Raw genomic sequence first — 12,396 nt, 5'->3', positions numbered from 1 at the left:
CGGGAACAGGAGTTTCTCTTTGCCATACCCTTTAGTCAGGTCTCCTGCAATGAGTTTTGCCCTCCCAGGTAGAGTTATAAATTTTGCCGTCATTTACGTAAAAACATTTTGTTAAAGTAATTGCTGACGTGCGGCAGAGATGTAAGGTCTGATGAGGTTTTACTTCTTTATAAGTCACTAGTTCTGTCTTGCAGCAAAGAGTCTTTAAACTCTCTCGGGAAAGAAACACAGAGCCTCTATTGCTTTATTTCAGAGAAGAGGTGAAGCTAGAGGCAGGGTTTCCTCGAGAGAGTCAAAGTTTAATATTTATTCCTTAAAGCAAGGCAGAAGGAATCAGCTCAGTAAGTGAAGGAATAGCTAATTCTCAAGCTGAACATTTGTTGTATTCAATAAATGTGGCCTTCCAATTTTGATGACCTGTTGGTAGAAATCTTATGAAATATGCATTCCCTGTTTACAGTGATCAGAAACTCATTTAATTTTTATTCTTCAACTTTTCTTATTTAAAAGGTAAATGCTTGCAGAGTTCTAAACAGGATGGTAAGTTATTCCACAGAACATCACATGAAAAAAAAATTCACATTAAGTAAAAAATCATCATAAAAACACAAAGCAGGAAAAATTTCGATGAGTTTCTTAAAGCTTAAAACTTTTTGCTTTATGTATATAAAATGTATAATATGTAACAAAACCAAATTCATTCCCATCGAGCCAATGCTGACTCATAGTGGACGGGTGGTTTCTGAGACTGTAACTTTCTGTCTTCTTCCAAAGAGCTGCTGGTGGTTTTGAACAGCCAACTCTGCTGATGGCAGTCCTATCCATAACCACTACACCACCAGTATGCCCCAATGCATAATATACAGCATACGCTACAATGTGCATGTATCCCTAAAATAAAACTACATTCTAATTTGGAACAGGGACTATACTGTATATTTCTTTAATAAGTACTACAATGCTGAAGACATGGCAGGTACTCAGAAACTTGCTTAACTGAATTAAAAGACACTTGGCTAATGAGTTATCTAATTTATATTAATTTTTAAATGTTTGCCAACTATCAATATTTGGCTTACCTCACCATTTACAATGAAGACATTTATAGTGTAAAGACATTACCTATAAGGATAGCCATGGTACTTGGAACGAAATATGGAAAGCAGGAAACTGAAGAAGAAGACCACCAAGCCTAGTCCTACTAGGCAAATGACTAGAGAGAGAGAAAACACCATTACTGTCTGAAACACTCAAATGATATTCCAAATGTTTAACTTTAAATGCATTCCATCCATTATCATATACTTACATTCAACAGTTCATGACACATGCATTACAGCAAACCAGATAATCCAAATACACTGTATTCATCATTTTCCATATTCTTTTTAATGAAACTAAGTGGGGTATACAAACAACGAAATTTGGCTTATCTAGCCTTCTGGTGGTTTCTTCTCTTATGAAATCTCTATAAGTACTAAAATATGCCTCCCCTCAACAAAAACAAATCAAATATGTGATAAATCACAAACAAGATTATTAGTATCTGCATTACGAAGCATGATCTGGATTAGCCGAGACATTTACATTATTAGAACGCTAAATACAATTTGTTTTCCAGATATCCTGCAAAATCCAGATTTTAGTTACTATGGTGTCCTACCAAATGCATGCTAATTAAAAACCATTCATCCTGGAGTACAAAAGCCTCAGAATAAAACTTCTGAGACTAAGAATAGACTGTCTTGTGAGGCAAAGGGAAGGAAATCCCTCTATACCAAGGAAACTGCTGCTGCAGCTAATATTTCATTTGATCTACGAAAGAATAGAGGCCAGACATTATACTAGAGTGTTTCGTGCTTCAGGATTCAACAGTACTGACGACATAAAAATTATCAATTTTAAAAATCATGGTTAGGACAATTTTATTCTAACGTCTGTCAGGTTTCTGTTGAATATGCCCACACAAACACTATATTCATTTAAATAATATTCCTTGCTATTATCAGTAAATTCAATCTAAACATTTTTATAAAATTTGAAAGCTTAAAATTCTAGGCTAAGTGCAACTATGTTCAGAATAAAAGTAAATGTAATTATATGCAAAAAATTGCTTCTATGTAATGCGTCTTATAAGTTGAAGAAAAGTAGTATTCCCTCTTAATAAGAAATACATAAATATGTTTACAAATAAAATATTTATACCTTTAGATTTTACTAGCTTCAAGAAATTCTAAAAAAACATTTTGAGGGATATAGGGACAAAAAGGGGGTTTAAAACACTGAGAGAAGAAAACAAGCAAAATAATTTGACTTTGCTTTTACAAGGATGAAATATAACCTTAAAAATTATATTCTAGCATTTATGTACAGCCAGATTCACTTACGTTCCCAGAAACAAAGAAGTGGATAAGATACAGTGTTGGTAAAACAAGGTTTAGATATCTTTCAGTTTTCATTTCAACTTTATAGATTATTTGTCTTTAGTAGAAATTTTAAAAATTTTAAGCCTTAACATTGACGCTTCTGTGACATTTCATTTCTGGCAAGACTTGTGCACCTGGAGTTCAATGAGTGTTGGCAGAAAGAAAAGCAAGTAAAAGGCTGCTGAATACCAAAGTAAAAGACACTACTTTTTCATTGCAGAATATCTAAGTACGTAGTCATCAAGCACGAGATTAATACATAACCACGTAAGTTTGTCCTCATAAACTTGATATGTCAGTCTCAAGAATATACTCTTTATTAAAAAAATATATGTTCAATGAGACTTTAGAATGCTTAACTAAACAAAGGAATGCAGTCATTTCCTCTGTAGTCACTTTATAAGAAGGTAGATTGTGTATTATATTCAAAACGTTTTAACCCTTAGAAGCAGGGATTTGGAAAGCAGTAGGATTAATGAGAGGAACTTTGGTGGTGTGGGGGTTACAGATGAGCTGTGAACCCCCAGGCGCTCCCTGGAGGAAGATGGAGCTTCATACTCCCACAAAGAGTTACACTCTTAGAAAGCCACACGGCAGTTAGCAAAAGCCTGTCCCACAGGGTCTCTATGGATCAGCATCGACTCAGTAGTGGGGAGTTTGGTTTGGGGATGATAATTTAAACACATGTCTCACATTGGCTACAAATCATACAAATGATTCACGATTTTAAAATGAAATATCTTAGTAAACTTTTGTTATTATTCAGATACACTTAGGCTCCTTACACATAAATTTTAAGTTTAATTTCAGAAATACAGACAGTTGAGAAAAAGTTTTAATCAGAAGCCTGCGAAAGTATGATTATAAAATCATCTATAGGATTGGAATTAATTAAAAACAGAGGACCCTGACAGGAAGCATTATGTCCAGCTGACCATCTAATCTTAACCTATGCCTCTCAAGGCAGACTGTTGCCTTTTGCTGACAAAAGGGACTCTTACCGAATAGTCCGTCCAAGGATAAAACATAATTAGCTTGCTTAAAACCATAATGCTGGGCCTTTGATGAAGGTGTGTGTTAAGTTGTGTATCATCAGTGGAAACATTTTAAGAACTGGAGAAAAGCAGAAGATATTGTGAGACGTCAGTGTACAAAACCTGTCTGAGGTAGATTCTGACTTCTGCGGCTTGAGGGTAGGTTACATGTGGGGAACCCCTTTGAAGACCTGCCCACACTTGTTGCATGTCAGAACACCTAGGGGTAAATGGCAGCCTCCCTCCAAGCACAACTTCAGGGAAAATCATCCAATCCTCTTTCGAAAGAAAACTATTTTTCAAATATATGTTCACATACGAGAAGCAGAAAAAAGGAAGCACACAAACAAAAATACATTCCACTCCCTAAGACTAGAGCGCGGATTTTGAAATGTATCCATACCAAGAGCTTTCATGCATTTCCAACGTGAAAACTAAAACCCTAGCACAAAAAAACACCACAGGGACTTACTCCGTCTTTTGCCAACATCCCCTTTGGAAGTTGCTGCTTCATTTAGAAGAACCATCCCCATGGTGATGGCGGCATCTAGGAGTTGTCAAGGAAACAGCAGAAGCGGATGCAAAGAAAAACTTTTAAGTTTCCTGGGTTCTGAATAACAATGTATTCTGTACCAGAAAGGTTATCATAGATGTATAGAGGGCTAAGCCCAATTTATATTACATAGGTGCTGTTCTTTGTATATGAATGTTTTATTTTTTAAAACATAACATTTGAACCTTCAACTTTTGATATTTTGAAAGTTTAATTCTAAATACTCGTAATTCTAGAAATTGTATAGATCATAAGAATTATATGAACTTTCAAAGTGAGTTATAACCTTTTATACATAGAGAAACGTGAGTTAAAGACCCAACGACACATGTCATGAAGTTGTTACGTGTCAACCTCCAGCTACGCCAGTACAATAGCAGGAAACACTGCGCCATCCTCGGGATGCCCCTTACGGCTTCACCATCGCTGTGGCCACTGTGCCACTGCAACATGCTAAGGCAGGGTCTTGCCCCCTTTTGCAGCCCTGCGACTTTCCCACACAGGATGTCCTCGCCCAGGAACTCGTTTCTCTTGATAGCACGTCGAAAGTACATTAGACAAAGTCTCGCCATCCTTTCTTCTAGGAGCATTCTGTCTGTGTTTATTTGTCCTTTAGGAATCCACAGTACTTTCAATGGTCTTTGCCAGCACTACAATCCAAATCCAGCCTCCATGTGCCTGCGAGGTGAGTGAAACACCTGATGTAGGTCAGGTGCCCCTTAGTCCTCAAAGTGACGTTCTGCTTTTCAACACTTCAAAAAGGTCTGGTTGCAGATTACCCAATGTAACGAGTTATTTGCTCTCTTGATGGTTACTTCCATGAGCAATGATAGTAGATCCAAACTGGATGAAATTCCTGACAATTTCTTTTTTCCTCCATTTATCATGTTACCTACTGGTCCCCCGTTGTGGGGATCTGTGTTTTCTTTACAGATTTGTAAACTAAATTGACATCAAGAATTTTATATATGAAATAAAAGGTTATTAAAAATAAAGATCAAAGTAGATGTCAGAAGAGATTCTGAAACTTGCTCTTAATTTTAGAGTAGCTTAGGCAAATGGAAGAAATAATGATCTAAGAGCTGAACAGAAAAAAACTCAAAGGGAACTTAGAGACACACTTCACAGGTATTACAAAACCGGAATTCATACAGAAGAATGATTTTGTAGCATGTGTGTTATGTAAATAATTTTGCTAGCAGTTAACTTTTTCTTTACCCCTAAATATATTTTAGAAATTATTAGAAATTCTTATTCAGGTCAGGTATTGTGTCACTTAGATATTTTTTTAGGTATTTAACTGCAAGCCTTACAGATGAATACAAAATTAATATTAAAACTTTAGGATTAAGAACCCACAATTACTAATGCACCTAATGTTTGGTTTTTATCCAAAAGCCCAAACCAAACCAACTGCTGGTTCGTTTAATCCAATCCATAGCAACCGACAGGATGGTCCGAATGGCCCCTTAGCTGCCACATCTCTTTTAGGTGCAGGGGCTGATGTGTTCACACACTGACTGGTTAGCAGTTAAGAGGAAGTTTCACCATCCTTGCTTGTGAGGAACACTATAGCTGTACTTCTCTTCTAGATCTGTTCCTTTTTCTGGCAGTCCATTGGTATATTCTATAATCTTCATTAACATCATAAATTCAAATGGATCAATGTTTCCTGCAGAGGCTAAAGAACAGGAGGCTAAGGTTTGTCTATTTGTTTCTGCCTCTAAAATATATCCTTTGTCAAACTATTAAATTATGGTTCCGATTTTAGAACTCACCAACTTTGTAAATATATTTATCATGTATTCTTCCCAATGGATTAATATTTAGAGAAGAGATCCATTTCCTGAACAGGCTTAGTAGATTTTGTTATGCTTCCCTTGTATTCAGGTGTACTGATGTGCAGGCAGTATCTAGTCGTGAAAGGGGCGGCTCAGAGACAATTATCTGGCTGTGAGAGCAGACGTTATTGCAGGACATAAGGAAATCTGCAGAGTAGGTATTTATATTCTGAATGTTTACTTAGGACATTATAACTCAACAATAGTAATGTCTCTAGTTAGGCATGTAGTCTTCCACCGACCCATCTAGATGGTTGTTTTTAAGCTATTTCATTTGTTTATTGTTTTCTGGGGAAAAATCATTGGAGTCATATGTTTATAAGGAAAAACGATCCTGACAGCCAAATATAGTCTATACAAACACTCACACACACACACTCAAGCTATTACAAAATTTTCTAAGAAGTTTAGTAAACAGTTTGTAAAACACTGATAATTAGAGAGGTCAGGCATTACTTGAGTTTCAATCATATACCAAAAGCTTAAAAGAATACTAAAAGGTATTAATGTTTTGTGTAATAGTATGATAATTGGTGGTCTACTGTTCTCAAGTGTATATATTCTCCTGAATGCAGATTCATAAGACACTTTCATAATAAAATAACAGAAAGCACAATTAAAACTTCTATCATACAAAATCTTTAAATGTACCGAATGTCTACTGCTTAGCTCCTCAGTTAGTTCTTGGGAACAGGCAGAAGTGGATCAATACAAGTAGGTAAATTAGGCTTCCTTTTCATATTTAGACTTTCTCTAGCATTACTTTCTATTCCTATGTACATTTTAATTTAAATGTTTACATACTTAATACATATAAGGGGTTTCCAAAAAGTTAACAGAACAATTCTATTTTTGTTAAATCCTTGAAATTCTTCCCAAAAGCCAGATATGTTTCTGCCTCAGGCCCTTTGCACTTCCTATTTGAAATGCCTGAAAACAAAACTTCCTCATTTCTACCTGGTTTCTGCTCAAGTGACACCTTATCTAGGAAGCCACCTTTGGCATATCTGATTTTATCTCGACTTACTTTTCTCCATAATACAACTTCTGTAGGAATTTCTACAGATTCTCCTAGTACTAGAATGATAATTAGATGAAGGTAGGTCCTTCGGCCACCCTTTACCTTCTTTCTCATCATCATTTTATCCAACCCTTAATTAGTTGCACGCTCTTCTCATCGGAGTTGTGACTTCAAATGGGCCACTTCAACCTCTCTGAGATTCTGTTTGCTAGTGTAAAAAGAGGCTTATAACAATAAATGTCTGAAAGGTAGGAAGGATTAAAACGGATAGCTCTCACAATCACTAAAAAACTTCACTACTACTCCCCAAACATTTCATATTACATTTTAAAGACAGGAAGTCTACAATTCAGCAAAAAAGCTGCCATTTCAAATAGGTCTACCAGAAATAGATTACTTTTCCATTTAAACCAAGTTCTTGTAATGTGCTGTATTTGTTGGAAGCAAATGCAGGCTAACAATATAGCATCTGTTGAATTATGAAGTGGTTTACATAATATGCAAAGTCCATACTGTATGAAATTAAGAAAGCAGAAAAGAAATAAACACCTAGGATCTAACTTAAGACATTTTGAGGTATTAGTATGTGAGAAATCTAAGAAAATCTTCAGTTATTATGGACTGTATATACCAGGAATAGGTGTAAGTGAAACGAATATGTGCCTAACTCCACTCTTATGGAGAAATAAGATTTACCACAAAAAATAAAATCAGCATACACATGAACATGCATATTATAGACACGTGTATAATAATGAAAGATTAAGTTATGTGCAGGGGATAAAATATATGAGACCCTTGCAAATTAAGATGAAATAATCATTTTCTCTCTTCTGCATGGTCTGGACATTGGGAAAAAAATTAAAAATAATGAAAGATTAAAAACCACAGATTTGACCACCCCCTATTTGACTCACTGCCACAGAGTCACTTAAGGTACCCCTTTGCATTACAGACTGCTCCTGAGGGCTTCGTGGCTGGAAGCTTCGTGGGAACAGACCAACAGGTCTTGTTCTGCGTCACTGCCGGGTGGGTTTGACCTGCCAACACACAGGTGTCAGTACTGATTGTGAACTATGCACATGCTTATGTTTATGACACGCAGAGACCTGATCAACCATGTAGGCATTTATACATGTATCACATAAATATGTGACAGATCTAAATACACCTGTTAATCCTGCCACCAGGAGCCTAGGCATCACGGCAGGTCACTAGTTGGACTCTAAGCACAGGCTAGCAGTTTGAAACTGTGAGCCCATCTGAGGAAGGAAGTGGAGCGTCTTCCTCCATAGACTTACCGTCTCAGAAATACTATAGTGGGTTAGTTAGTCAGAACTGATTTGATGTCAGTGGGACAGTTTAATGTAGAGAAGAATCACCAAACCGGCTCTCAAGCCTTATACGGCTCTTTCGTAAATGAAAATAAAACTTATCGCAGTTTCGCATATAAATGACGTGATTTCATTTGTTTGTAAAAATTCATAGCTCTCAAAGAATTTTTAAATGGCTGTGAGGGGCAGGATTGTCTATTCTGTCTTAAAAGTTTGCCAACTCCTGGTACAGAGCCCTTGTGGCTCAGTAACTAAATCACTCAGCTGCCACCCAGAGGAGCGGTGGTTCAAGGGCACCGCACAGCCTGGACAGTCCTCAGGAGCAGTCTGAACATAGGGTTTCTGTGAGGCAGAACTCACTGGATGCTTGTAGGTTTGGCATTTGGAAAGGGGACTATACTTAGTTGAAATATATTTGGTTTTGTCATCCAAAAGCAAATAAGAAGTTTTGCATTTCTAAAATTAACTATAACTAAAAGCATACCCCACATATTTTTTTTTCCATTGCGCAACCCGCTTCAGTGCCTTAAGCCCACCAGGTAAAGCCAGGCAATGATTCGGGTGACAGTTTGCTTTGGCCTGAGACACTGTGAGAGGTCCATGGGATCAGACCTGCCACAACCCCACATAATTTTATCAACTGACCTCTATAACACATTTACTCATTGACAAAATTATAAGGTTTTATATAATTTCACATAACAATATATTTTATATAAAAATGTCAAGAAGCAGTGTCAAGGTTAGTGGGCAACTTCCATTTCATTTCACTGCATACCCCACAAACTTTGTGAAACGTCCTCATATTAATTAAAGCAATTGTACTTTCAAAAATTGATGCTTACACTTTAATAATATCCATTAAGAGTCAAGTACCTTAAGGCTGAGTATCACTGTACATTACTTTATTTGAAAGCACCTTTTAGAACACAATTACAATTAAATAATTATTTGCACATTTGTTGCATATCGGATTCTCCCTTTAGAATGTAAACTCCAGAATCAGGGATTTGTCAGGCTTTGTAACTTTTGAATCTCAGCTAACTACACTATACTTGGCACCTATTAGGTATACATTTTTATTGTAGGTCCCAGATATACGTATTGACTCGTTAAGCAAAATTATTCTTTCTCACCAAGGATTATAGAAGATCTATAATAATACCACTTTTTGAGCATCTTTAATATGTAAAAATACTACATTTTTAATGTATGCCATCAGACTCAACAGCAACTATTTTTCATGATTTAGACGATAATCGACACACATCTTTATTTGTATATTTCCTCTCCATCTTTTGTGTCACTACATTGGTTTGTGGTCCTAATTAAGCTGTTTGTCTCCCTGCACGCATGAAGACACGCCGTGGTTGAGGGATGTTTTTAGGCTGCATTTTTCACGCTGGTCCTGTTCCTCTCCCGTACTTGCCAACTTTACTCATCTCAATAAACTCTCCTACCGTAAACCTCAACTTCACTGATTCCTCCTCCTTGAATTTTGCTATGCCATCCACTGCAGTCTTGGTAGTTCTTCCCTTTCAGAGATATTGTGGTATTCATCCATTACAAGTTCATCCACTTTAACCAGAAAAATCAGTGCTTCGTAGTGAGTATTTCTGTTCTTCCTGTTCCTTTTCACATAGTGCCATCAGAACTAAGTAGAGCAGGACGTAACTGCCACTCTTTCCCTTTCCACAGCTACGTTTATGAAGACACTTAAGATTCAGTTTCTGAATACTTCTTGAAGCAATCATAGAACAGCCAATTCCAAATATATGGGCCTGGCATTTCAATAACAATTGCAACCCATATATTAGCTTCAGATTAAAAGTAAAGCTCAAATGTCTTAGCAAAATGTAGGACAATTTTCACTTTTCGTTCCAATATTCCATTCATTTCACTTTTCAAACAAACATTTAATTATTGTCCTCCTGTTTTTATTTTAGCCTCAAGGTATTCCTTATTCCCTTCCAATAAAGAATACTCTCGTGCAATACGTCAGACGCGTGAGGGAGGACCTCTGCACAGCCCTTCCGGGAACACTCTGCCTCACTCCTTCCATTTCAAGCACCAACACGCAGAACAGCCCATTCCTCAGCTCCTCCAGGCGGCCTAACCCCTCTCCTTGGGGCTTCCTTGGCACACACTGATTACAGCATCCGCTGCCCTGGGAGACACTTACTTTTATTAGTCTACCCTGGTGAAACAGTAAATGCCTTATTTAGATTAACGGTGAGCATTTATATTATGCAACTAAATTTAAAAGATTAATTATAGAGTTGCTTTGAGAAAGAATGAACTCAAGGGCAGTGAATTATTTGGAAGAAAAATATATATAGTAAGTAGTTCACATATATTCTACATCAAAATGGCAAATGTTTCAAATCTCTTTTTATGTTTTTTTTCCCTCAATGGCTACTGAGGGCTGTTCTTCTTTAAAAACCTAAAAAAGGTGCTAAGAAAATAAAACACTGCTGACAGAAAGAAAATACTTTCTGTAAGTAAACAGAAATCTATAACCTATGACGCAAAACAATTCCATCCGTTCTCTCCTGGGTTTTTGCAATAAGATGCCATATACAGCAACATCTAAAGATCTGACTTATTAAATTAGCTAGAAAACACCAAAAGTCGAAATGTCCCTTACAGATAAACAAGAAGGAAGCATCTGGAATTTACCGTTTGTTTTTTTTATATAATGGGGGAAATTTTCAAATTACTACAAAAAAATGTTAAGCTTTAAAAATATCAGTAAATTTTGCCAAATGAAAGCAAATATCAGAAATTACTGAAAGATGCTTTATTATAAACTTTTACTGATACTTTTCAGGAGTTCATGATTTTTAAAGGCATGCCCTCCCCCCACCCCCATGCTCGATAACTCTACAACAAAAATAGCACAGAATAAATAAAGCAATAAATAACTATTTGCATATAGAGAATAGGGATTTCTAATTCTTTTATGAATTAGTGCAGAAATCTATATGGAAGGCTTCATACTGCTCATGAAATGTCTTTACATCTGAATCTCAACTCTATGTCAATGATCCATGAAATGAAACCTTAGAGAATTGCTGCCAACAATGGAAGAATGGTCTTAACACGGCTTTGCATTCCTTCAGCTAGCTACTCCTGATGTGTTTTAACAGATTAGCTACTTTAAACAAAGTATACTGCTAAAATGCTGCATCACTGGTTAAACTAGGCAGTAGAAAAACAAAAGTAACTACAACATGTATAGACAGTTTTAAATTTTTATCTGTTACAAAGAATTTGTTTCTCATTATTTTTGCTTTAACACAGATGAACTTTCCTTCAAAATACATATAAATCATTTAAAAATAGAATATAATGAGAAGGGAAGAGATGGTCAATGTTGGTCAGGGAGTGTTAGTTCAGTGATGTGCTTCATTTCTCACACTAATCTTTCAAAATCTGTATTATCTTCTCAATTATACAGAATGGGGTGGGATTCAAAAAATCTTACTCTTGAAAATTGGGTCCTAGTAAGACCTCATCCTGCCATAAACCATAAGTAAGTTGCCAACTGAGCTGATTCTGACTCAGGGTGCCCATGTATTACAGAATAAAACAGTATAGGATTTTCATGGCTATGGGCTTTAGAATGGAGATTAACACTTTTTCTTCTGAGGCCACTGAGTGAATCAAACCAACAACCTTCTGGTGACTGGTCAACCTTTTAACTATCTGCACCACTCTGGGATCCATGCTAAGTACCACAGGATCTTTATCCCCTGGCCTGCCCACCCTCTTTCGCGAATGTTAAAGAAAAAACAAACATCTAAGGGGACTGCAAAACTTTATAGGAAAATGCCAAGATCTCTTAATTACAATTTTTTCAAGAAGAATATGACGCCCTCTCATACATGTATGCATGTCATCTGCAACTAGAAAAGTTCTCAGGGAGAATAAAGAAGAAAAACATGAGAAAAAGCCAAACAAAACCAGTCTTCAGTGAGCACTGCATGAGTAACATGTGTTCTCTCACGTTCTCTGTACAGAAAGGGTGCGGTTGTTTCACTAATCCCGATTTGCTAATGGAAGAAATCTGTGAGCTACTTGAGAATTATAAGTGATTAGTGTGTATCAGCACCTGGCACTATTCCCAAAATATAGCAAGCAAATAAAACAGATTACTTGCATAAATTGCAGAAACAGAAGTTGGC

The 12,396-nt window shown here is 36.4% G+C and overlaps 1 protein-coding gene and 1 non-coding gene across 2 annotated transcripts in view; both read right to left on the bottom strand.

The window, feature by feature from the left end:
• Positions 1-12,396, bottom strand: part of TUSC3 (tumor suppressor candidate 3) — a 171,350-nt gene that overhangs the window by 15,550 nt on the left and 143,404 nt on the right. The window contains exons 8-9 of the mRNA XM_075556758.1: positions 3,933-4,007; positions 1,123-1,213 (exon numbers count right to left, since the gene is read on the bottom strand). Of these exons, the coding sequence (XP_075412873.1) occupies positions 1,123-1,213; positions 3,933-4,007 (166 nt within the window). The remainder of the gene's footprint in view (positions 1-1,122; positions 1,214-3,932; positions 4,008-12,396) is intronic.
• LOC142455863 (small nucleolar RNA SNORA42/SNORA80 family) lies at positions 8,712-8,840 on the bottom strand. The gene has a single exon (XR_012785975.1). It is a non-coding gene; the product is annotated as a small nucleolar RNA SNORA42/SNORA80 family (small nucleolar RNA).

This window comes from Tenrec ecaudatus, chromosome 8, assembly GCF_050624435.1.
Source record: "Tenrec ecaudatus isolate mTenEca1 chromosome 8, mTenEca1.hap1, whole genome shotgun sequence".
NCBI lineage: Eukaryota > Metazoa > Chordata > Mammalia > Afrosoricida > Tenrecidae > Tenrec > Tenrec ecaudatus.
This window is presented reverse-complemented; position numbering and strand designations above follow the sequence as displayed.